Here is a 26,796-nt window from a genome sequence, read left to right on the forward strand (position 1 = left end):
GTCTAGGTGTCGTGCTTCAAAGTTCTAGAGAGAGAAGCTCTGATGAGAGAGAAGCATAGGTTTTGTAAGTGTGAGCAAACTTACCTCCAAATGTAAAATCGTCATTTACTCGGGCTCCCCCTTCAGACATGGGGTAGAGGTCGCCCCTGAGGGTGGAGGTCGACCTTGATCTTTGAAGCTGGCGAGAGTAGAGGTCGACCCCTGACCGATACGAGTGTGGAGGTCGACCCCGACATCCGAGGGTGGAGGTCGACCTTGGTTGCTATGAGTGAGGAGGTCGACCCTGACATCCGAGGGTGGAGGTCGACCTTGATCTTTGAGGCTGACGAGGTTAGAGGTCGAGCCTGACCACGATGAGGGTGGAGGTCGACCCTGACCTCCGAGGCTGACGAGGTTAGAGGTCGAGCCTGACTGCTATGAGGGTGGAGGTCGACCCTGACCTCTGAGGCTGACGAGGTTAGGGGTCGAGCCTGACTGCTATGAGGGTGGAGGTCGACCCTGATCTCCGAGGCTGACAAGGGTAGAGGTCGAGCCTGACTAGAGGTCGACCCTGACCTCCGAGGCTGATGAGATTAGAGGTCGAGCCTGACTGCGATGAGGGTGGAGGTCGACCCTGACCTCCGAGGCTGACGAGGTTAGAGGTCGAGCCTGACTGGAGGTCGACCCTGACCTCCGAGGCTGACGAGGTTAGGGGTCGAGCCTGACTGCTATGAGGGTGGAGGTCGACCCTGATCTCCGAGGCTGACGAGGGTAGAGGTCGAGCCTGATCTCCGAGGCTGACGAGGTTAGAGGTCGAGCCTGACTGCGATGAGGGTGGAGGTCGACTCTGACCTCCGAGGCTGACGAGGGTAGAGGTCGAGCATGACTGGAGGTCGACCCTGACCTCCGAGGCTGACGAGGGTAGAGGTCGAGTCTGACTGGAGGTCGAGCCTGACTAGAGGTCGACCCTGACCTCCGAGGCTGACGAGGTTAGAGGTCGAGCCTAGCTGTGATGAGGATGGAAGTCGACCCTGACCTCCGAGGCTGACGAGGTTAGAGGTCGAGCCTGACTGCGATGAGGGTGGAAGTCGACCCTGACCTCCGAGGCTGACGAGGTTAGAGGTCGAGCCTGACTGCTATGAGGGTGGAGGTCGACCCTGACATCCGAGGGTGGAAGTCGACCCTGACCTCCGAGGCTGACGAGGTTAGATGTCGAGCCTGACTGCTATGAGGGTGAAGGTGTCGACCCTGGACGTCAGGATGGGAGGTCCCCTTAGGGGTGAGCCCGACTTGTCTAAATTCGGGCTCTACTCTGGACCGGGCTCGCCTTGCTTCTTCGTTCGGGTTGGGCCTTAATATTTTTTAGTATGAGAAAAATCTCACATAACAGAAATCAATATAGATTTTTTTTTTTTTTTAAAATACCAATATAGATGTTATGGCGGGGAAGGGCAATCGGTTGTCGATTATTCTGAGTAGAAGAAAAATGAGTTTGACTCTGACCAAAGTGGAAAGGGAAAATGAAATAAAGCTAAATAAATAATGCAAAAAATGATGGAGTATGATCTTGTTTGTCATGTATCAACATAGTAACAAATGAGAGAAAGTGTCAAGAAAATTGAGCTCCTTTAAAAAGCTCGTGAACAGTAATTTGTATTATCTCTTAGTCTTATTAGAATGATACGTGTTGAAATAAATTGTTGAATATATTAGTATTACATCGCTTGGTATTTCAAAGCAATTTTTGATGTTTATGATTTAAAAAAAAAACTGCATCAAATAATAGAATGATTATCATCAATTAAAATTATAATTTAATTATTAAAAATAACAGTAGCATATATCCCATACAGTACATTGCTAAATTAAAATATTTTCTTAATTATTAGATAATTTGACTAATTTTAACATAAATACTCTAAAGTGATCATATGCCTAATCTCCCCCCAAAAAAATTGTGAATTGTGAAAAAAATTAGTTTACTTATTAGTAAGTAATTAAATTTTTATGGGGTAATGTCATTTAATATAAGTTAAGGTATCAAAGTGCAATAATCTTAAATTACCGAGCTTCCTTTTAAAAGAAAAATAGTTACGAGAATATCCCATTTCTTATTCTTATTACTAAATATTTTATAACAATAATATTTCTTTTAACAATTTTTCTCTTATTTTGCATATACTTTTATTTTTTATTTTTTTATATTTACAGTTTTATTCAAAAAAGAATAGTGATTTATATAGTTTCATTTAAAATATATAAAATTTATCTTCTATTGTGGAATTTTCCCTATCTTCTACTGCGTTTGTTCAAGTGCTCTTGTTCCAGTATTTTTCTTTCTTCCTTACGGATTTATAGGTATTCCATCTTCTTTAATTATTAGAATCTTAGAAAATTATTGTCTTAAAGATAGATTTGAAAGGTAATTATATTGTTGTTGGGATTTAAAAGTTTTCCATCTACTTTAATTATTAGAATCTTAGAAAATTATTGTATTAAAGATAGATTTGAAAGGTAATTATATTGTTGTTGGATTTAACAGTTAACTTTATGAGCAGTAAATAACGAAAACATTATGAATAGAAATTACATTGAATATATATAATTAAAATAAAATAAAACATTATAATGGGCAAAGGTGTCAATAAAATGATCTCTTGTATGCTATGGTCTATTCTATTTCCATCTGTCAGCAACTATAACAAAAAATGATCAAAAGTCGTTTTATTTACCAAATAAAACCGTAAAGTTTTTAGCAAAATAGTTATAATCATGTTATCCCATTTATTTTTTACAGGTTTAATAAAATGTTGATTCATGTGTATAAATAATTTATCATGGTCAATAGAGATGGCATTTTTATCCGAAACCCGTTAGCCCGTCCGTTACCCGGTCTTAACGGGTCGGGTAATACCCATTCAAAATGAGTTAACGGGCTAACGGGTATTACCGATTACGTGTTAGTATTTTAGCGGGTACGGGTCGGATAGTGAAAATGTTAAACCCGCCCCGTTAACCCGCTAACCCGCCCGTTAATTATTTTTATGGAAAAAACTAGATATTTTTTTTAAGAAAACATTAGATTACATCCATAATGAGTAGGTTGTTGTTTTGATTCTTATTTATTTATTTTTTTTAAACGGGTTAGCGGGTGCTCAATTTTGGCACCCGTCACCCAGCGGGTATACCCGTTACCCGCCCCGTTGGGAAAACCGGGTTAACGGGTATTTTAATAGGCGGGTACGGGTACCGGTATTGGTGTACCCGCTAAAACCCGTACCCGTTGCCATTCCTAATGGTCAACAAATTTATTAATAAGGTAAAAAAAGGGACTTGCACATTTTTTTTAAAATTTCGACTATTTCAATAATTATAGACAAAATTTCATGTTTTATAATAAAAATATTTGCGATGAATTTAGAAGAAATTGATAAAATATTTACAATTTTTATAAGATATCTTGAACTCACCGGAATTCAAATAAATTTTGATGAGTTTCTACAAATTCAGATGAAATTGATAAGATATTGATGAATTCAGATGAAATTGATAGGAAAATCAATTTAACATGATTAAATAAGTGACTTTATCAATTTTTCAATGAATTTCACCAAAAAGATAGAGGATTTGAGGATAGAAATGGAGAGATAATAAAGGAAATGAGAAAATTAGAGAGAGAATGAGAGGAATAAGATTAAACCGGCTGAAAAGCTATTTTTGTTTGAATTTTGATAAAAAGAAATACAATTTTGAATATTTTTCGACCAATAGTGAGTCTAGTCTAATTTTGATGTTTCTTTCACTTTTTTTTAGGTATATAAAATAAAAATTTATATTATTTTAACGGGTATAGTAACGTTTAGATCAAAATTAGAAAATGATGTCATTTTCCCGTAATTAATATATAATAACTTACGGGAGAGGGACGTCAACGTTAACGGTTTAACGTTGGAATAATTTCTTTGCTTTTTGCCTTTGCCCATCATCGCACCACTTTCCTCTTTCTCTTTCTTCTTCTCTTCTCTCTCTCTCTGTGATTGGACACTCACACACTTTCACACGCAAAGATTCTTTCCTGTCTCTATTCTCCTCACTTTAACAGAGAGAGAATAGAGAGAAAGAGAGAGATCACAGAGAGAAATGGTTACAGAGGCTCTCTGCGACGGCGGAGAAGGAAATGTGGTTGTGGTCGGAGTGAAACTGAATTCTCTCAGTCGAGAATTGCTCACTTGGTCTCTAGTCAAAGCCTCTCTCCCCGGAGACCGAGTCATCGCCTTCCACGTCATCGATCCAGCCACCAATGGTAGTTTTTTTTTTCTCTCTCTACCTCTCTCTCTCTCACTCTAACTCACTGCTTTTTGGTTCAGACGGAACGACGTCGTCTTTGCTCTCCCTAGTCAACAAATTCGACTCTGTGCTCTCTGTGTACGAAGGCTTTTGCAATCTCAAGCAGGTTTTTCTTTGCCGTTTTTTTTTTACTTCACTGAGATTGATTCAGAGAAGTGTAGTCGTTTTTAATTTATAATATTTTTTGTTTATGATCGTTGTTTTTCTTTTTATTTAGGTTGACTTGAAGCTCAAGGTTTGCAGGGGCAAATCCGTCAGAAAAGCGCTCGTGAGAGAAGCCAAATCGCACTCGTCGGCAACGATCGTCGTCGGAGTCTCCAAAACTCGCCGGGGAATTCGTTCGCCGGCGATTTCGGTGGCGAGGCACTGCGCGGCGAATCTGCCTCCTCCTCGTTACGCCGTTTTCGCCGTCGAAAATGGCAGGGTCGTCTTCAACAGGGAAACCTCAACGGGTATGAATTCGAGATCGTTCGTTTCTTTTTTTTTGTTGTATTCAGTTAAACTCGGAGATAATTATTGCTAAAAAAAATGTCTCGGTTCTATATAGTATTTTTTTTTTATTTAGGTTTTTTTTTTGCGGGTCTTTTTTTGTTTGAAACAGTTGACAAGGATTACGCTGCTATACTTTTCCAAAAGAGCAGTAGTAGTTTGAGTGATTCAGGCTCAAATCCGAACAAAACCAAATGCCGGCACAGAATAAGGAAATCATGTTCCAAGTGTCGGAGCAAAATTCTCGGCGGAGAAGACACTTCTCTCGTCAGTGATACTTGCTCTGTTTCGGGCACTTCCGTCGCGTTCTCCGACGACGATGATTCGACCATGAGCGATGGCTCGCTCGCCTTGGTTCCGGTTCTTCAGACAGATGAGGCTTCTTCTTCGGATCGATCGAGATGGACCGCTCTTCGTCGTTTGTTGCCGAGAAGGCAACGAGCCAAGAAATCCGATAAGAACTTGTCTGTGATCTTACGGGTATCGAGTTTGCCGCTCCTGGGTTGCTCAGTGATTTATCCGGACCAGAAACAGCAGAGTGTTGCTTCGTATCCTCTCGACGGAGAGAGCGGAGCGATCGTCCCGTTTGGGTATTCCACGGAGAGCCTTCCTAAAGAGCTCTTGGGATTGAATGAAAAGTTCTCGGATAAGTGTAGATTGTTCAGCTTTCGGGAGCTTTCGAAGGCGACGTCGGACTTTACACCAGGTTTTTTATTTATTTTAAAGGTTCGATTTTTTCGGTCCTGAGTTTGAGCGGAACGTTTATTTATTTATTTTATTTTCTTGTTTGCAGAGAACATGGTTGGTAGAGGCGGTAGCGGTTTTGTCTACAGAGGAAATCTTCCCGATGAGAAGGAATTCGCCGTGAAGACCTTGAAGCCGTCTGAAGATTCGATAATAGAGTTCGTTCAGGAAATCGACATCATTACTGCTTTAAACCACAAGAACATAGTTTCTTTATTGGGATTCTGCTTCGAGGATCACAATTTACTGCTGGTCTACAATTTCATGTCGAGAGGGAGTCTGGAAGAGAATCTTCACGGTACGAATAGTCTTCAATACGACATTTTTTTTTGCCTGTTTTCTTTTCCTTGGGATTTTTATCTGACTAATTGTGTTACTTGTCTGTTCAAGGCGATAAGAAGGATGGGAAAGCATTTGGTTGGCAAGAGCGATATCGTGTGGCCATTGGCATAGCCGAGGCGTTGTGTTATCTTCACTGTGGCTGTGCAGAGCCGGTGATCCACAGAGACGTCAAGTCCTCAAATATCCTTTTGTCCGATGATTTTGAGCCACAAGTATTGCCTTCTTCTTCTCTCAACTAATTGACTAACTCGTTGGTGTTATTATTTGAAATATTCTCTTCATAACCCCTTTTTGTTTTTGTTTTTGTCAATTCCAGCTCTCGGATTTCGGACTTGCTAGTTGGGCTTCTGCTTCTTCGCAAGTTATATGCACCGACATTGCAGGAACTTTTGGGTGCGTTTATATACTGTCTCACTCTCTCTCCCCCTAGATATCAATGCTGTTTTTTTAAATCTTGTTATGTTTCAGTTACTTGGCTCCAGAGTATTTGATGCACGGGAAAGTGAGTGAAAAAATCGATGTGTATGCTTTTGGCGTTGTGCTTCTCGAGCTTCTTTCCGGTAGAAAGCCAATCAACAGGGAAGGCCCTAAGGAACACGAAAGTCTTGTTTTGTGGGTAAGTTTAGCCAACTGTCAGTCATATCATGGGCAATGATTGGGTTTTTTTTTCTTCCCTGGTTTGGGTTAAGCGATTGGTGATATAAATTATGATTTTTGCAGGCAAAGCCGATACTGAAGAGTGGAGACATTACCCAACTTCTCGATCCGATCCTTGGCAGAAGTGAATCGGAGCAGGAAAACATCGAGAGAATGGTTTTAGCCGCTACTCTTTGCATTAGACACATGCCTTCACTACGTCCTTCAATCAGCATTGTAAGTTCTTCCTTCTCGGCAAAAAATCACCTTTGGATTGTTGTTGTTAGTAGAATAAAATGTCTATTTGCCCCCTGAATTACGGTGGTTGTGTATGTCACTTTACCACCTGATACAAAAATAATAGTCAAAACTGCCCCTATAAGTTATAAACGAAAATAGTAACAGTTCAGAAGTTTTTCTTTTTACTGAAATTTCATCGTCATATATTGTGGGTTTTGTGGTCTTGAAATGCCATTTACCGAAATGTTGTTAATTGGACGAAGTTTTTAGCAAAATAGCCAAGTTTTCACAATCTATAGTGAAATAGCCACGTTAATACGTTAATTATGTATTCAATTTTGAATGCAGTATGCTTGTTTAGCTTAAGTTTGATAAAAAGTTCTCTAACGATTGTGAAACCTTAGGTTATTTTGCAGAACCTCAAGTTTCAAATGGCTTAATAGAATTGACATTACTACTACAAGTCCTACCATTACTACAAGCGCTTTTAAGTTAACTAAGTTTATATTTATTTATTTTTGTTTTTGGGGTCGGGTTTTGTAGGTTTTGAAACTCCTCCACGGGGACGAGGAAGTCATGAGATGGGCACGGCAACAAGAATCGGCATCGGAAGATCAATCAGAATCGGACGGTGGAGAATCGTTTCTCACAGGCATCCAATCGTATCTAAACCTTGCGCTGCTCGATATCGACGATGACTCGTCTTCTATCTGCAGCAGCGAGCGAAGCATCTCGGTGGACGAATACTTGAGAGGCCGATGGAGCCGATCGTCTAGTTTCGACTGATCTCGACCGTCCATTCACTGGAAAACTCACATCTCTTTGGTAATATATTGACCCGAAATTCTTTTGTGCATATTTCTATTCTTCTTTCTTTGTTGTGTGTTGTTTGTAGCAAACTTTTTAGGATTATTCTTTGCCATTGTTTGTATGTTTGTGTGTTGTAAGTTTTGTAAGATGAACAAAAAAGAAAGGCTGATATTGGAAGAGAGGTATGTCAAAAAAAAAAAAAAAAAAAAAAAGGTTTCACACCCCTTCCTTACTTGACTTCACAGAAACTTAGGAATCAGAAATTTCTTGTATTGAAAACTTTGCCTTGGTCACAAGGTATTTACTTGATTTTTTATTTTTTCATCTAGTGTTGTAAACTTAGGTCGCAATCTTCTTTTCTGTTTTCTTGCCTTGTCATTGTCGACCATGTTATATGCCAAAGTTCGGATCGTGATATAAACACTTTGAAAAAATGGCGATTTGTTAAATAAATCCCTGGAACAGAATCTTAATTATCAATCTATATGTTTCAGTATCTGGAAACAATTTTGAGGCTTGCACATGAAATCAGTATAATATCTTAATTTCTTTACGCGACGTGAGAACATTGTCCCATGAATTCTATAAACTCTATTTTATTTCACATGTTTGATTTTTTAATTGGTAAACAATTCATCCACGGTACAATAAATAAATAATTCATCCAACCAATTGGATTCTATATTCCGGATTTGAATCCAATCTTATTCTTTTTCTCCTTCCATGACGTAAGTAATCAATTAATCATATTATTATTATTATTATTATTGTTATTTTGCATGCAAATTAATCATAGTATTTAAAATCGAACCAAGCTAAACACTTTCGATACCATGCATGTTTTGGTTGACCATATTCCATTTGACTAATCTTACTCAAATTCAAATACCTTATAATTATTTGCACCATAATCATCTCATTAATTATTATATCCATCAAACCAAAATGTAGATGGACGTCATAGGAACGTTGATACAAAATGATGATGCTCTTTGTAAGCGAAATTTAAAATATCACGTTCTAAGTCAAATCTGTCTAAAAACAATAAGACCGTATAATGATAATCCTCTACTATTATAGCGAGAGTGAAGTGAATAATGGTAAATCCATCTCCATTCTCCTCAAGTTAGTGAACAAAAAAGATGTGAAAAGATTCTAATCTCCACTCTCTCACAAAATCTTGACCGTCCAATCGGCATCGATCGGTAAATTAGGTCTTCGAACGGTGGGGAAACCTGACGCGCTTCCCGGCTTGAGGAGAAGCGGGCCCGATTCAACTTCAGTTTTCTTGTTACCCGGTTCGACAATCGCTCCTTTAGCCGAGCCAGTGTGTCCCAGCAGAATGATCCTCTCAATGGTGCATTTCGTCGGAAATTTAGCGGACGGGGCCAAATTAATAGATTTGAGATTACCGTTTGAAAATACAAAGCGGCGGTGAATGTACACGCCTTCCCTGAAGGAGAAGCTTTTTCCGTCGTCGACGTAAAGCTCTCCTTCGGCTTCCCCGGAGCTGTTCAGAGCAATTACCTGCGATCGACGTAAGAAGTTAACATGCATATACAAAAATGATGGTAAAAAACCTGATCAAATAGTCCGCAAATTGTAGTGCAAGTGACACTTTAGTCCAGTAAACTAAAAATTTTAAATTAAAATAGTCCTCAAACTATTTATTTGGTTGCGTCTCAGTCATGTACACAACAAATGTTGAAACTAGTATTCTAATCAGTCCATAACTTTTAAACATATTGAATATATCCTTAAACATATTTTAAACTTAAATAATCAGTTCTTAATTTTGTAAATTATAGTTAAAACTCGTATTCTAAGAATCCTAAAAACTTTTATTTACTGTTATAGGGTTAGAATATAGTTTAGTTAGTTTTACCTTTTTTAAAAAAAAACTTAAAACTACTTTATTTGTGTTGTAAAATTAACAAAGACACTTAAGTTGATAAATATGATCAGGTTTCTTAGGTTTTATACATATTTCATTAAGAGAAACAAATTACGAAAAGGACTACAATGCCACAAAATCAAGAACTTGGGGACCATTTTGCTAAAAACATAATTTAGGGGCCAAAAGTTCACTCTGGACAATAGTTTAAGAACTACATGTGCTGAAAAAAAAAAAAGAAAAAAAAAGCGAAACTATCTGACAAACTTACGAGAGTATAGGGATCGTTGACCATCTGGGTAGAGCTGCGGCGAAGCCTGTCCTTTCTGGGAATGATAGTGCCGGCCCTTTGAAACGCGGGAATGCTTTCTTCCAAAGCATCCAACTTGTGAGTCACTCCTCCTTTGTACTTCGCTCCCGTTCTCATTTCAAACCACGATTCTTTCCCGGGCAAATAAACAGACACGTGCTTCGCTCCCTGATCAGTTAAACAACACAGTTTAAGAACAATATACAGTTATTGATTTAAAAAGTATTAAGATAACAGGGAAGAAATAATGGACATCACAACTCAATATTTTCTTTTAAAAACAAAGTTCATTTGTAGGTGAATGAACAATAACTTGCATGGTATCTACACAATTTTCTGCATTCATGATTGGAAATATCTGGCACAGTAGTCGAATTAATATGATAGAGAAGCTTGAAATAGTAACTTTAAATCTGGAACAAAATCATAAATAAAAACGCTAATTGAAAAGGAACCTCGTCTACTCAGAAGTGAAATGTTCGGTTTAATAAATAGATCCAAACGCAACATTAGTTTACAGGATTCAAGGAATTAAATAATATATGATACTCTGAATTATAGCAGTATAATGAAATAGATGATCAGCCGACATTGTTCAAATTTGATAAGCGTCGAGTAAAAAAAAAGGAGAGTAAATTGGAATGTACCTCTGTGTAAATTCCGTGCACCAAGATACTGTTTCCAACCATGAAAGCTTCGTCGTTTTTGAAAGTTTTTTCGTCAGAAGGAAACTCCATCCACAGTGGACGAGCAACTGGAACGCCAGTGGTATTTGCCTCCCGAAATAATGTATAGAAGTATGGTAGTAACATGTAACGCGTGTGAATGGAATCCCTTATAATCGCTGTTTTCTTTTCTCTGTAAAATCACACACATGTATGAGAAACAACGAAAGGGAAATAATGACGATTAGGATTCAGTCTGAAACATCATATTATAAACAAAAATGTGCAATCAAAGCGATGAAGTTTCGAATCATAGTGTACATATACCCGAATTCAACTAGACTGAAACAAAGGCGAAACACTTGACAGTGTAAAAAAACAAAAAAGTGAGCACATCTTGAAAGTCATTTCAGCGGATGATGTGATCAAGGGTTAAGAATAAGCAGATATTCATCATCAACATCAGACAAGATAATGAGGTTTTGTAGAAGATGCAATGATATAAAAACAATGCATTCCTAAGCATCAAGTTCTCTATATTAATCTGGTAATTGATCGATAAATAGATAGGGAACATGTACAGACCAATGATTTAGAAGCTAAGATTCATTCATTCAGAAAAAAAAAAAAAAAAAAAAAAAAAAAAAAAAAAAAAAAAAAAAAAAAAAAACGAAGCACTTAGTGCAAACTAAGAATGTAAGTCTGCATTATCTAAAGAAAATTAGGGGCATCCTTGGAGAATTTAAATTTAAGAAAGAACAAAGCTTCGATGACAAACACAAACAGGAACTACACTTTTCTATCATTATATTAAACAGAGAATGACTTTTGAGGAATTCGTACCCAAATAGCCACGGTTCTCGTCTCTTTGTGTCGTGATGAGCATGGGCTCTGAAAAATGGATAGTAGGCACCAATTTGATACCAACGAACTAACAGCTCGGTATCGGGATTCCCGAAAAACCCTCCAACATCGGCACCTACACAACCAACCAATCACAACACCGCTTAGCCCTTAATTCCAGAAAGGCTGATATAGCAGATATTTCTAATAGAAATACCCAAAACTTTAACCTGAGAATGTCATTCCAGTGAGACCGAGAGTCAAAATCATCGGAACAGAAACCCTGAGATGGTCCCAATCAGCCATGTTGTCCCCGGTCCAAACCGCACCGTACCTTTGACTCCCGGCAAAGAATGCTCTCGACAACACAAAAGGCCTATCCTTTCCTTCGCCTCTCTTCATGAGCCCCTCAGACGTAGCCATGTGGAAATAGTATCCGTAGGCATTGTGAACCTCACGGTGCTCAACACCCCCTATGTGTAAAGCATCTCTAGGCATCGTAACCTGTCGATTCAATGGGTCCGTAAATACACCAAGACCGTTAAGTTTCATGTTTGGCACGAGCTAAAGAATTTGATAAACGTAAAGAACGTGTGCATATGAGATCATTTGCAAAAACCAAAAAAAAAAAACTAAAGACCTATTAGTTTGTGAGTAATTAAATAGAGTAAAGAAAAATAGATGTCTCAGCCTAGAAGATTATAATCCCATACCACGACCCCTTTTTATCATCGAGTAAAAACACGGATTCCACAATGTCGATATTTGACTACCCCGAGCAGAATTCACGCTATGCATTAACAGGATTTAATAAGAATCTTATAAGATAAGTTTGGGTATTCAAGAGACTCGAAACTCTCCCAAAATGGGTAAACCAAAACCCAAACTAACAGCTCTATGAATGCTAATATTCTGACCCTAAACAAGGAACTGACTATTTCGTTGCCTAAAGTTCAATCAGGATCATCGCCAACAAAGGATACCCGGCTGTAATGCCCGAAATAAAGTCAAAGTAAAAGAAAGAAACAATTAATCTAAAATTATAGGGGGAGGGAAAAAAAAAACAAGCGCGACCCACCTCTGGACCATTGAAAACCGAGGGCTCGTTCATATCGTTCCAGATATACAACGACGGAGTCGAGCCCTTGTAATTGTGCAACGAGAATTTCTCGGCCCACCAAGCTCTAATCTCCGGATTCAGCGTGTCCGGGTATGACGAAGACCCCGGCCAACACCACCCGTCAAAGTCGTTCCCGCTCGAGTCCTTGACATAGTAGCCCTTCTCCGAGGCCTCCTTGTGGAGGAAGTACGACCCGTCCCGCTTCACGTGAGGGTCCACGATGGTTACCATGCGCCTCCCTTTGCCGGCCAGCTTGTTCTGCATCTCGATGGGGTTGGGGAAGAGGGACTCGTCCCAAGTGAAGTACCTTTTTCCATCGGTGTGTTCGATGTCGAGCCACAGGACGTCGTAAGGGATATCGTGCTCGTCGAACTTGGCGTCCACGCCCGCCACGTCATCCTCATCCCTGTAGTTAAAAGGTTGGCAGTTTGGTCAAAATCAACCGGTTATTTCATAGTTAACAGCGGTTAACCAACAATTAATAATAAACAAACTCATTCAAACTACACGGTTAAGCAATTATGTACGTTTAAATTGTTGCTATACTTTTGATTGAGCTCCACTTTTTAAAAAATTATCCATACGAAGTTACAAAGTTTTGACCAACGTACATATTAACGGTATATAAGGTATAAGTAATAAAGTTCATACACAATGGGAAATTTGCTTCAGATTTTCACGGTTGAAATATTAACCGGTCAGGTTCAGAGTTTTAGTCTTTTAGACACCTTTACCTGTAGTTCCACCGGCACTGGTGGTAGGCCGTCGCAAAGAGCTGAGGCATCGCCGGCCGCCCCGTCGCTGACGTGTACTGCCTTGCCACGTCCTTCGGGCCCGGGCCCGCGAAGAAGAAGGCGTCCACGATCCCGGCCTCGCTCATCCACACCGTGTCGATCCCGTGGGACCCGCCGGAGCCGCCGAGGACGTCGATCTGGATCTCGGCGGAGTTGAGCCAGAAGAATCCGGAGGTGCCTCGGGACTTGCCGTGGGAGATCATGAACGGAATCGAGCCGTAGAGACCGAACGGAGATTCGTGGACGTACTCGAACACGTCGAGGTTGAACAGCCTGTACGGCTCAGATTCTTCCACCCCCGGCCCTCTCGTAGGATTCAGAGCGAGGCTCGTCGCATGCTCCGGAATTCCGTACACGGCCTCGCCGCCGTGGAACGTGACGTCGAAGCTGATCGACTGAGGACCGTACGGCCTCTTGTCCGTGTGAGACCTGAAGTTCTCCTCCCAGTTATCGCCGCCGTTTTCCTCGCCGCCGTCGCTGTCGTTGACCTCGCTCTTGACCTTCAATTGCTCGAAATCGAAGAGGCCGCGAGAGTTCAGAGACACGACTCGCTCGCCTCCGGATTTCTCGCGGACGTAGACCTCGAACGGATCGTGGCTCAGAACGACCTCGTGAGCCTCCGAAAGGTAAACGACGGAGGCGGAATCGCCATCCGCGGAGGAGAAGCTCGATAGCCATACCTTATCTTGCTCGAACTCCGATACAATCACGTCCGGTACCTCGAATCGCTTCTTCTTAGGGTTAGGGCTCTCGTCGATCCTCAGCCGTGCGATCCCGTCGGGGTAGATCGAGATTGAGAGGATCAACGGCTTCGATTGGTCCGGATCGTGATCGGAACCGTCTCCCTTGGGGACGAGCTCGGCTCGGAGATCGCCGTCGGCGATGGTGACGTGGCGAGCGATGAGGGAACAATGGCCGGGATTGTGAGAGCGGGCTCGCTTGCAGAAGGGGGTTTGGTTGCAGTTTCTGAACTCATCTTTCTTCCATGGATGGACTGAACTGAGATGAGAAGAGAAGATGATCAGAACGAGGAAGATCGTTGGGTTTCTCATCTCAGTCTTCATGGATTGTTGATCATGCTATGGAAATGGAAATCGTAGTGAGTGAGAGAAAGAGAAAGACTCGGAAAGTATTATTGTCAAATTTACACCGTCATACTAACTCAAAATTATCTTTTAGACCCGCTATTTTCAAATTTTAGAAAGTTATACATTTTTTTCAAAAATAAACAAAAATAGCCATCCAAAATAAATTACATGAAGATATAGCGGAAATATTATTACGCTATATCAGATTCATACGTAATCAATTACATTAAGATATTCATAGCTTTCAGCCTTAAGTCATCGGGTAATTTTTTTTCTTCTTCATTTTAAGCAATTATTTTATACGTTAAAAAAAATTATGATATAAATTTGTAAGAAGTAGGAGCCGAAGATGAGTGTATTTATTTTTTTCATCCTCTTATTGAAACTGATCTAAATTTCCTGTTGGAATAATGTCACGTGAGCGAGCCCAAATTATGTAGATAACAATGAACAAACGAGGAAAGTAAGCAACAATAATAATATAGACTTTTATACACATGATTAATTGATCACAACATATGTGAATAACACAGTGATTAATAAGTATGAATCTGGAAATATGTAGCACTAATTGGAAACTAAAGCAAGAGTTGAAATCTAAGAATTACCAATATACTAATTCAAGAGTCGGTTATTGAATATGGAGAACAAATAAAAGGGTAAAAAAAAATTGCAAATATGTATAACCACGACCATTAGTTTTACGTAAATTTTAATAAACAGCGGGCTTCCAAAAAAATAATCACAACTCCCTGTATCTTAGTGAGACAATAAATAAAGACATATATATTACGAAATAATAGCAAATTCGTAAAATTCACAGCTCAATTACAAGTGGTCATATGAGATCATATGTATATACTTATATCACAACCCAAAAAATCAAAAATACAAAAAAAAGAATAATACCACACAACCTCTGACCTTCCCCGGAATTTGGTTTTCTTTTACTTCAGTCATTTGATTTGCAATTTTCAACAACAATCTCCAAAATCCCTATAAACTCCGGACCTGGATCCGAAGCAAAACAATTACAAGTCTACAGAAAGAGAAAGAACACCGGAAAAAATACCAATAATCAACGATTCTGTTGCGATGGCGTTAACTTCAATCGAATCTCTGCCACGATGCAATGCCGAGGGGAATCTTTCTACAAATACGCTAAAAATAGGCCCCATTTCTTTTTCTTCATTTCCCATCGGTGTCTCGAGAGAAATGAATTATCTTTTTCTTTTGGCCGTCGTCAAATGATGATTAGAACTTCACGGAGGGGACTCAAAAAAGCTCCTCCGAGTTGAATTTGTTCCAAGCTTCCTGTTATTTGATTTATATTTTATTTATTTATTTCCATCAATTAAAGAATGAGCACACATTGACACTGTTGAACTTGAAACATACAGTGGAAAAAAAAAACACTGATCTCAGAGGTTCTTTAAAAGTCATATGCAAACTGATCATAATATGCAAAATCATCCTCACCAATTGAAATGACCAGATAATATATTGAAACAGTGAGAGTACCTTGAGGAGGTCAAAAACTTTCTCGGCAACGTATTTTTGCTGGAGAGTGGCGCCTTTTTGCTGAACCTTGTCGGGGTGAATACAGAGAGTAGCTTTTCTATATACTTTCTTCACCGACGCTGCCGTGATCATGTCAGTCAATGAAACCGCTTGCCACCCACTTTCCGGCCATAGCACCTGATTATTATTAATTTATTATTATTATTAATGTTCTCGTAACCATAAAGTGCAAATTTATGCCTCTAATGAAAAGAAAGCTGCTCGAAATTCAAAGTATGACCGGCATCTAAATTCTGAACCAAAGAACAAAAACATAATTCATCACATACATATTGCATGGTTGACAATAGAGCTCGCAAGTTTCCTTCTTTCCCGGCCGCCCAACGCTTGATTTCAACGTCTAAGGTTTCACCGATTCTCTGCGACAAGCAAATAATATATAAAATTTTAGTTCAGAAAAAAAAATGTACAATAAAATAATTCCCACCACCAGTAAGTAGACGAGAGGAACCCATGATATACGACGAGAAACATAAAAAAAAATATGCAAAATCAAACTATGCAAGGAATTTCTTTATATTTTGTGTTCATTTCCGACTGGACAAACTGTTCTTTATACTGATTACACCTTTCAAGACATCCTTTCATGTGGTTACTAACGCTTCCAGAGCCCATGTAATCACAATCAAAGGCTCTTAATCGGGTCTTATCATTAATTCAAACAGTTCACTCAGGCCAAAGGGGAAAAGAAGGGAAAAAAAAAAAAAAACACAGATGCACATATGATTTAAAACTGTTCAATAGAGAAAGCGACAGATATTTTACACTTCTCTCAGCTTGCTCCCTCTGGTTTTGAAGATCTCGCTGATTCTTTTCTTCAAGTGCCTTCGCCTGTAAGGGAAGATCAATGATCAAAATTCCAAACACTAGTATAATCTCCAAACAAATATGCCAGCAATCAGCGAAAATCCAAGTACAAGACATAATATACAATATAATAGAATAAAAAGAACACATACCGCTCGTTCCTGTGTTCTCTGATGGCGTTCAAGCCTAGCTCTTCGCCTTTCGTCAGTTTCTCCTTCAACATCATGGAAACCTCCAGACGAAGGCGTAGCTTCACGATAATAAAGAAATTTCACCATATATAAAAAAAAACACAATATAATAACAAGTCTTTCAATATATCCATTCCGGTGAAAAGAACAAAACAAGTACCATTAAAGATCGATGAAAGATCGTCAACGATATTCGTCGCTGAAGACGCCTTCTTTATGTTGGATGAATTTGCAGTGGGGGCCCTTGGTACTTCAGACTTACTCTGAGATGGTGCGTCGAAGAACGGTTCCTGCAGTAGAGTACAGAATTATCAATTTATATTGTTTTATAATTAGGATTTACTCCCTAGGTCCCACGCCTGAACTCGCAATATTTGAGGAAATAAAATCTACGACCTCTTATAAACAAATCAAAGACTTGTCTCACCTTGGGCCTCGGCTTCGGGGCACTACTAGCTCGGCTGCTGAAAAAGGACTCGAGATCTTCGTCGCTCCTCTGTTGGTTCGCCCTCGCAGCAGCGGCCGCTCTGTCTCTGGCGTCCACTGCGGCTCTTTCCCGTGCTTCGGAGGCAGCCCTTCCGACCGCCACTCGCTCCGCCGCTCGAGTTCGAGCCTCGGCTTCCGCTCTGACTGTCGCTGCCCTCTCTCGCGCCTCTTTTTCCTTCGACTCCGCATTTGCCCTTTCTCGGGATTCGGCGGCGGCCCTTTCCGCTCTCTCCTTGGCGTCCGCCGCCGCCCTTTCGCGGGCCTCCAATTGGGCCCTCTGAACGGCGGCCCGTTCCGCTCGTTCCCGGGCTTCGGAGGTCGCCTTGTCGACCGCGGCCCGCTCGGCTTTGGCCCGTTCGGCTCTCTGCTTCGCCTCAAAAGCCGCTCTCTCTCGCGCCTCTCTGGTGGCTCGTTCCACGGCTTGTCTGTTAACCCGTTCCCTTTCCTCTCTAAATCGCTCCTTTTCCTTCTCGAGCCTCCTTTGGTCTCTCTCTCGTTCCTCTCTTTCCCTTTCGTTCTCTCGCTCTCGCGCTCTCTCGAACTTCTCTCGCTCCTTTTCTTGCTCTTCCCTTTCTCTCTGCCGACGCTGAAGCTCTAGCCTATCCAGCTTTTCCCTTGTCTTCTCCATCTTTTCCCTTGCCCTCTCGTCTTGCGAGAATCTCTCTTCTCTCTCCGACAGCCCTTCTTTACTTCTGGAAGCCTTGGTGTTCTCTCTCTCCCTCACTTCCTTAGCCTGCCGAAATTTCGCTTGAGCTCTATCCATCGCCTCTTTCATAGCAGCAGCGACAGAGTTCATCTCCATCTCTTCGCCAGAAACACCGTTCGCGTGCTCATCTACATTATCTTGATTCCGCCCACTCACGAAATCTTCAAGCTCATCGATCGGAGACACGACCGAACCCCTTCCCGAAGCAGTTGTCGAATTAGGTACCTGAAAGCTTTGAGATGGATTTGGGAAAGAAGAGTACTCGTTCTTTCTTCTTGCGTTTGCGGATGAGCCTTTACTTACTCCCGCCTTTGATACAGGTCTTGGAGGAGGTGGTCTTGAAGGCGGCGGAGCACTAGTAGGTTGAGTAAAAAGAGGAACCTCTGAAACAGAGAGCCATATATCATCAGCTGAGTCCATGTTTTCTTCTGATGAGGGAGATCTGTCTGCTTGTGCATTTGAATCCTTAAAGCTAGCACTAGCATCATAAGAAGGCGGGGACGTAGTTTGTCCAAAAGATTTATACGTATCGTTCGAAGCTGTAGGCATTTCAAAAAATGTTTTCTGCGAGTCCCAATCATTTTCAGCAGACACTTTGCTCTCCGATTGGCTATCTGGACTTCGGACAGAAGGTTTCTCTTGCGTCTCTCTGGTAGCGAAATTCTTAGGTCCACTAGTATTTGATTCTGTCCTCAAAGTACTAGCTTCCTTTCCCTTGTTTTCTCTTTCTGAGCTAAAATTTGTGGTTGTTTTCATAAGGCCCTCAAAGGGATCCACTTCATCAAATGACCCCCCATTGCCAACGGAATTGAATTTCGTGCTTCTTGAATTTGAAAATTTACTAATTTCTTCTAACGGATCACTAAATTGTCCTGTGGATACAAATGGATCTTCCACCTCCTTGGATGTGGTTTTACTTGCATTAGCAAAAGTTTCCGGGGCCTTATTAGCATCTGGAGCTAATCTGTAACGGAAATACCATAATCTTCATTAACTAAAATTGATAAGACAGTAGTATTAATGAACGTTAAGCACACAATTACAACATGTCAAGTTCTGAAGATATCCAAATGAAGAATGAAATAATACTGAAGAAAAAATATGTAATAAAAAGGACAAGGGCCTTAAAGGAGCCTGTTGTTCTACATCGCTTAAACTGTGTGCCAGATCACATTTAAGCAGGAAAAAATAATAATAAAAAGAATATAAACGAGGCCATAATTCCAAACAAAAAAGAGGTTTTTGTTTCTTTAAATAAAACAAGTTAAAAAATTAATGAGAAGCAACACAAGTACACAGCCGATACAGAAGAGGCATCCTACAATGTTGAAAGAGGAAAAAGGCCAATAGTAAAGCAATTCAAACTCAGCAGTAACAATTTGAATCCGTAACATAGCCTTCTCAAGACAATCAACGATAGAGGCAAATTGATTCATATCGACTTTCGGTTCTCAACTGGCAAATCACGACACGTTCTTGTTTTAACAAGCCAAACAATCTTTGTTGTTGTTTTTTTTACTGAGATGCTGACAAAAAAATACAATTTAATTTCTCCTGAAAAGAAAGAAACTTCCCCATGGTGAGACATTCTAAAGAAGAAATCTGTCTTCCTTAAGGTTTGACAGAAGGTAAACTAAAATCAGATTTTTTTATTACAGGTATACGGGAAAAAAAAAAAAGAAAAAAACAAGAGATAAAAGTATTTGTAGCCGTCAGCTTGAAACTGGTCAGGAAATATTTGCTAAAAGAGTACTAAATCCTCATGTAGTCATCATCAAATAAGATTATCTATTTACTGCCCCGACAGAGAAAGTATTGTGTTTGGTAGTTAACTCAAAAAGTTTTTTGTTTTCTGTTTTCTAATTTTTGTAGTTGTATTGAAAAACTGTTTTGTAGTTGTTTTCAAAAAGATGTTTGGTACAGTTTTCATTTTTGTTTTTGAGAAAGTGAAAAAACTGAAAAAAGTGTTTGGTATAGTTTTCATTTTTGTTTTTGAAAGAATGAAAAGAGAAGATGAGGAGAAAGATGAGAGAAGAGAAGAAAAAAATTTTCAAAAACACATTTTATTTCTCAATCTTCACATCCGCAGGAATCTTTCCTATTAGGTGATACTTTATATTTAAGAATCATTATAGTGGAGTGGGTAACAACTAACATGATGCTCTAGTCCTTTTTCAACAAATCCTTTCCAAAATAAATATATAAAAAAAAAAAAATTAAATAGGGAGAGGAGATTTTAAATAACAAAATGAAAGAGGTAGCGAGAGATGATACTACTGACTGCATTGCAATCAAGATCAGCTACACGACCGCTTGACTGGGAAATGTTCATTTGACCTATCCAGTCTACTATTGATCTAACAACAAAAAACTCCCATAAATTCTATTTTCATCATCCTACTCGGCGAGTGTGGTACCAAAGAACTAGATGTGTTTTCAAAGACGAAGTTCAAAGGATACAAGAATTCAAACACATATGAATACTGGCCGAATTCCATACATGTGTAATGTCATTTTTGTAATGCTACTTGATTATTCAATATAAGTAGTTTCACTTTCACACCCTTCTTCGAAGTGAAAGGAAAGGCTTAGTACTTGATTGACCAACTAACCAAAATGCTTTACTCCGAGACTCTAAATCAGTAATAGGTAAGTCTCAGTCATGCATGCTCCATGAACAATTTCAATTACAAATCCAACCATAAACCCTTGCAACTATTCAGTCTTGATCATATCTTAGCCATTCACTATATCCATTTTTTCCTTCATTTGTTTTTCTGAAAATAAATAACATGGCAGCTTGATCCAAAACATTCAGACCATATCATCTTTAGCCCTTAATAAAATTGCTCCGAGTACTATACTCCTACTAAGTTCGTGTCTAAAGCAAATAGATACCAACAAAACAAGATCATATATAACCAATTTCAATCGCAAATGGACAACAAACGATAATTCAAATAATTCATATACTCAATCTGAGAAACAGAAATTCCAAGAACACTCAAAATTAACAAATACAGTCAAATTTGAAAGATGACGAAAAAAAAAACACAAGTCAATCAGCTTTCAAACTCGGATTATCTAACAATTGATTCTCAAGAATCGAGCAACTAAAATATTATTGCGAGCACAAAAGAACAAGAAGAAGCTAAATTTTTAATTCGTACCTTTCTGTGGGAGGACTAGTAACTCTAACTCCAAAACCTGGCAACAAATCATCAAAATCCGAGGCATTACTCTTCTCTTTCTCCGGTTTCTTCGCACCTCCAGCGTTCTTCCACCGCGGCGGCTCCGCTTTCCCAAATCCGCCGAGAAGATCATCGAAAGCACTGTCATTTCTTCCTCCGACTCCTCTCGGCGGCGACGAGGACGAGGACGTGAAAACGTCCTCGTACTTCACCTTCGAAGATGAAGACGAGCTCCGAATCCCTGGAACGCCGTCGAAAATATCTCCGCCTCCGACTCCGGCTCCTCCATCGTCGTCGTAGACCGGCTTGTCGTAAACCGGCTCCGAAATATTCCGCTTGTCGAAGACGGAGTCCAAATCGAACGGCGGCGATTTGGCGCCGTGGCGCGCCGAGCCGCCCAATACGTCGGCCAAATCGTTGGATCTACTGCCGAAGATCGAATCGGCCTCTCCGCCGCCGCCGCCGGAGAAGGAGTTCGAAGCGGGACGAGTAGATCGGGATCCGGAAATCGGCGCGGTCTTGTTCGAAGGCTTGAAACCGTAATCGGAGGGCAAAAGCCCTTCGAAATCGTTCATCGCGGTGGCGATCCTGAGGTTTTTTCTTCTCAGTCTTTACCTTTCTTTCTTGATTCTTCTTTTCTCCGGAGAATTCAGGATCGGAAGAGATGACCTTGCTGTACAGATAGGCGTATGTGTATAAATATCGGTGTATACGATCAATCGGAGCTTGGGATCTGCAAAAAAGGGAAGCGGAGAGGAATGTACAGCGAGAGAGACCTATTCTTCGGTGTCTGGAGTTTTGCTTAGGAAAGTCTCCAACAAAAAGGAAGAAAGAAAGAACAAATAATGTAATATGTTCTTTAGTAAGCCAAAAATAAAAAATAAAGATGTAGTATAAGCTCCTTACGAAATTCAAAATATATTAAATCAATAAATTATTCAAAATATATTAAAATCAATTATTTACATATTCCAATTCTGAAAGTGTACTTAAATTAATAACTATAGCTCTTGGCCTCTTGTAAAATATATGTAATTTTGTCTATTTTTAATTAAACGTGATACCAATACGGATATTCTTGCTAGACGATTGTTTTGATCGGTGAAGATTTATTTCTAATACTTGTATATTTTATATCAATCTTAGTTGATAAAAAAATAAATAAACTATACATACGAATTTTAAAATAAATAAATAAATAAAAAGGCTAAACTTGTGTCTATTTTTTAAATAGGACCTTCAACTCAAATTAGACTTCCACCCACTTAACTTTTTAAAAAATTAATTTAATTATTTGTTATATAAATTTCCAAAAATGAATAATACTAATGTGAAGCCTAATTAAGTTTTTTTAATAAATAAAATAGTTTTAAAAGGGGAGAATGAATTGTCAGGATAGTTGTACTTTTACTTTCCTGAGTCGTAATTGTCACCCTAAATCAATTGATAACAATCATATTTGATTTGTGAGTTTAATTTTGAATGGTGAGATTTTTTTCCTTAAACTCTTTTTTTTTTAAGTGTTCTTTCTTTTTCGGGTTGATATTTTAATGAGAAATTGTCGCAAATACTTATTTCATAACATTTTTCTCATTTTTCACTAACAATAACAACAACAATCCCTCAAAAAAAAAAAAAACTCGAGAACCACTATCCGCAATAAGCCACACCCTAAAAGAAACCACGACGATGCCATGAGACAAAAGCAGGCGAATATGCCGCTAAAGCTACTGAAAGACGTTCTCATGAGGATCGAGGCATCGAGGGACGACTGGCCCCCTCGCCATAATGTCGTCTCTTGCGCGGAGTCTGCCGGAATTGGCGCGAGATTCTCAGAGAAATCGTTAGATCGCCGTAGCTTTCTGTGAAACTCACTTTCCCGATCTCGCTCAAACAAGTATTTTTTCCATTGCAAAAAAAAAAAGTGTTCAATGCACATCAGTTGAAAGATCTAGTAATCGACTTATATCGTCTCAACAAATTGACTTAGAGAGCTCCACAAAATAAAATTTCTCATTGTAATACTATTCGAGAGGGACATTTTAGTTTATTATAAGTTAATTTTCAGTTTAATGATCATCAAATTATTCTTATTGTAATATTTATCTCATTTTCCAAAAAAAAAAAAAAACTTTATAACTAAACAATTTAATTATATTATAAACCTAACATTAAAATAATCAATTTTTTTTAATTAAAATCTTGTGTAATGCTGCTTTTTAAAATTATCGTAGATAAGTTGTTTAGATTTGCAATTATGTTTCGAGTTTTTCATATTTTAAGTTTCAAAAACTTTGATGAAGACGATTAGAATGTAACAAAATCAATATTCTTGCGATATAATTTTTTTTTTAAACCGTGGTGTCTAAGTTAAACCCGATTGAAATTCACGTTTATTAAAATCTAATTTTTATAAACTTTTTTAGTCATCAATTTGATTCCTCTGAACATGAGTGGTTGATGAAGTAGTGGTTGCAGTCGAGGTTGAGGATGAATGGCCTGTTGGACATCACCGCTGAGGCTCGCACTATCATCGGGAGACTTTGTTGAACTGTCTGTGGAATTTGGATCCGTGAAATTTTACCATCACCTACCAAATCAATTGATAATGGGGGGTGTCATTGAGATAGTAACCGGCCTCCCTCACGGCCATGAGTGGTTGATGAAGTAGTGGTTGCAGTCGAGGTTGAGGATGAATGGCCTGTTGGACATCACCGCTGAGGCTCGCACTATCATCGAGAGACTTTGTTGAACTGTCCGTGGAATTTGGATCCGTGAAATTTTACCATCACCTATCAAATCAATTGATAATGGGATGAGTAACTCGTGACTCTATTAAGCCTGTTTGCTATTTTGATGGACAATTTGTTTCTAATTATTTCGGCAAGATCGAATTCTGATATGAAAACAAATAGATGAATTTGAATGTATGTAATATACTGGTGTAATTAAAAAAAAATGTGATAAATTGTCCATACAACGATCATTTTAGACTACATTTTCTCAGAATTGTCCATACTAATACTGACGTTTATCATCAAATGATGATGTTTCTCATTCAAATTAAAATGTGATAAATTACCTATACGTAGCGTATGATAAAAACTGTTAATAACATATTTTGACAATGTAACTTTTGTTAAAAACTTAAATTTTGGGCTATTTTGTTAATTAGTTAGCTTCGATTGGATCTTTTGTATAAGTTTTCATAAAGAATATAGGAGGGCATATAAGAAGACAACCTGTAAAAGTTAGACCAAAGAATAAAAGTTATATAAATATATATTGAAATTAAAAATTAGAACCTTAAATGCATAATTAGTTAGATGACCTTGTATCAATATAAATTTTAGAAGAATGTCATCATAAATATTTGTAGTCTTAATTTATTGAGCATAACCTTTGGGATATGTATTTTTAATTTGAAGATAAAATGTTATATGAAAATGTAAATATTAACAAAAAAAAACAACAATTAATTTTAGGATCCTCATAATAATATGTTGTATTTTAGGAGTAAGAATAAGAATGAAGACATTCCAATTATTTTTTTAAATAAGTTAATTTGCAAAAAAAAAAAAACAAAATAGTTATCGTAATTATTTTGTTTGAGGATGCTAATATTTTGAATACTTCAAATGTTCAAACCTTTCACAAACGTTTTTTTATTCAACTTTTAGACAAGTTTACATCAAAGAAAAAGTTAAATAAAATTATAAATAGTAAACAAAATAAGTCAAATAGATTTATTAACAGCAACTAAAATAATAACTAAAAAAAAAAGTAAATGAAATGTTTGTAGAATTAGATTTGAAACGAACTACTAAAAAGTCATTTCCACATTATTTAAACTTAATTCTTAACACATGGGCCAAAATTTGTGGCATTTGCGGCTGAAGTCACAACTTCAGCCATTTCTTGCATTTGTGTCACTTATTTGCTAAAATTGCATCTGTATCACTAATTTGCATTTTTGTCACCTATATAAAGTCTAAATTACTCTCATCTACAAAAGAGGCTGGTTCCGGCGGAGATTCGATGAGATTCAGCGCGATTCGAACGTAAAATTTTCTCAACTCACGAGGATGGTGGAGCGGGTTCTGCAGACCGCGCAGACCTGCACGCCGGAGAAGGAGGCTGACGGCCGAGTCGCGCCGGAGCGTCCAGGGGTGCGAGCGAAGGCGGCGGCGGTCGGAGATGGAGTGGATCTGCAGAACCGTGCGACCTCGTCGAGCGTGAACCCGGAATCCGGCGCGATTCTTAGATCTAGATCTAGGAATCGCGAGGAGGAGGCGATGACGAAGCCGTGCTCGGCCGTGAAGGCGTCCCTGAGGGACGTCGGAGTGGCGGCGGCGGCGGCGAGCGTGATGCTGGCCGGGAACGCGATGGCGATGGACGTTCTGCTGGAAGCAGCGACGGCGGTCTCGTGTTCGAAAGGAGTCTACTTTTTTTTAAAAATATTTGACTGCGAGTCTACTTTTTGTAATTTGTTGTGTGAGTCTATTTTTTTCGAAATATTTGACTGCGAGTCTACTTTGAAATCTGCGTAAGGGTATTTTGGTCCTATTTTTTTTTATCAAAGTGACATCTATGCAACACCTTTTTTCGTCGTGACTCATTTGCAATTTGGAGCCGAATTTGTGACTTTGATGCAAATCTCTCCCAAAATTTTTACTTCCAAAAACCACTTCGCTGTCAAATTTCCATTTTTCCATCTATATTGTCGGGATTCGTGGAAATACTAAAAATAATCGATATTCGTGGAATATTAGACGTCTTTGTCCTTTTTTTTTGCATGCGTTTACTTTATAGGATCGAAATTCCGCAGATTCCGGTCGATAACCTTTTTTTTAGAGTTTCGGTACCGATATGTACAAAACCGTAATTTTTTTTTATTGGATTCCGATGAATCCGTTCCGGTTTTCGGTGTTTTTATGGGAATCATTATACTTTTCGATCGTTTTTAGGCAAATTTGCATGCATTATGACGAAAATTACCGGTAAGTGGTCAAATACCAATAATTCTTAAAATCTGATAATATTTAGTGTTCTTCACGAAATTTATCGTTAGTTTTTGATAATTTAATTCAAATTCTTAATTTTTAACTACGTTATTGTGTTTAATTAGAGTTTGTATTCAATTTTTTTCACTTTGTTTGTTACATCAAAAAATATGGTTTATATTTGAATATGTTTTTTTATTTTTTTATAAATTACAGAATATGAAATTTTATGTATAATTAGTTGATTTTTAACCGTGAATATTATCATTATTTTGATTTTGGACTTTATATTGATCTATGTCATTAAGTTTGTTTTATATTTTTATTGAACTATTATTATAAACATTTTCCATTTTTATCTTATGTTATGTGTGAATTTTTTTAAAATATTTATTCATTACATTACTCTTGATAAATACGGTGCTTAACGGTATTTTTCGATGATAATGGTATTCTCAACATTACAACTTTCCTTTTTTTAAAATTTCACGGTATTTATCTGTCTTACCTTCGGAGGCTAGTAAAATATG

The 26,796-nt window shown here is 38.7% G+C and overlaps 3 protein-coding genes across 3 annotated transcripts; 1 reads left to right on the forward strand and 2 right to left on the reverse strand.

Moving 5' to 3' along the window:
• The first annotated feature begins 4,010 nt into the window (after positions 1-4,010).
• On the forward strand, positions 4,011-8,067 carry LOC149398998 (protein kinase STUNTED-like). Its single transcript, XM_089612325.1, has 10 exons — positions 4,011-4,282; positions 4,347-4,432; positions 4,544-4,778; positions 4,928-5,521; positions 5,609-5,857; positions 5,950-6,113; positions 6,218-6,294; positions 6,370-6,517; positions 6,622-6,774; positions 7,321-8,067. The coding sequence occupies exons 1-10, from the start codon at positions 4,120-4,122 to the stop codon at positions 7,561-7,563; spliced, it is 2,112 nt and encodes a 703-aa protein (XP_089468451.1). The 5' UTR covers positions 4,011-4,119; the 3' UTR covers positions 7,564-8,067.
• A 391-nt stretch (positions 8,068-8,458) lies between these two features.
• On the reverse strand, positions 8,459-14,349 carry RSW3 (Glycosyl hydrolases family 31 protein). The gene is made up of 7 exons (XM_089611681.1): positions 13,154-14,349; positions 12,378-12,825; positions 11,530-11,803; positions 11,300-11,435; positions 10,439-10,649; positions 9,753-9,959; positions 8,459-9,114 (listed from the first exon to the last, which is right to left on the reverse strand). The coding sequence occupies exons 1-7, from the start codon at positions 14,275-14,277 to the stop codon at positions 8,758-8,760; spliced, it is 2,757 nt and encodes a 918-aa protein (XP_089467807.1). The 5' UTR covers positions 14,278-14,349; the 3' UTR covers positions 8,459-8,757.
• A 715-nt stretch (positions 14,350-15,064) lies between these two features.
• Positions 15,065-22,129, reverse strand: LOC149399000 (auxilin-related protein 2-like). Its single transcript, XM_089610235.1, has 8 exons — positions 21,243-22,129; positions 17,308-19,036; positions 17,041-17,170; positions 16,842-16,939; positions 16,648-16,713; positions 16,152-16,241; positions 15,823-15,999; positions 15,065-15,615 (listed from the first exon to the last, which is right to left on the reverse strand). The coding sequence occupies exons 1-8, from the start codon at positions 21,836-21,838 to the stop codon at positions 15,577-15,579; spliced, it is 2,925 nt and encodes a 974-aa protein (XP_089466361.1). The 5' UTR covers positions 21,839-22,129; the 3' UTR covers positions 15,065-15,576.
• Between the last annotated feature and the right edge of the window lie 4,667 nt (positions 22,130-26,796).

The sequence above is a fragment of the Urtica dioica genome, chromosome 4 (genome assembly GCF_054948205.1).
Source record: "Urtica dioica subsp. dioica isolate 48M chromosome 4, U.dioica_male_clone48M_v1_H2, whole genome shotgun sequence".
NCBI classification, from domain to species: domain Eukaryota; kingdom Viridiplantae; phylum Streptophyta; class Magnoliopsida; order Rosales; family Urticaceae; genus Urtica; species Urtica dioica.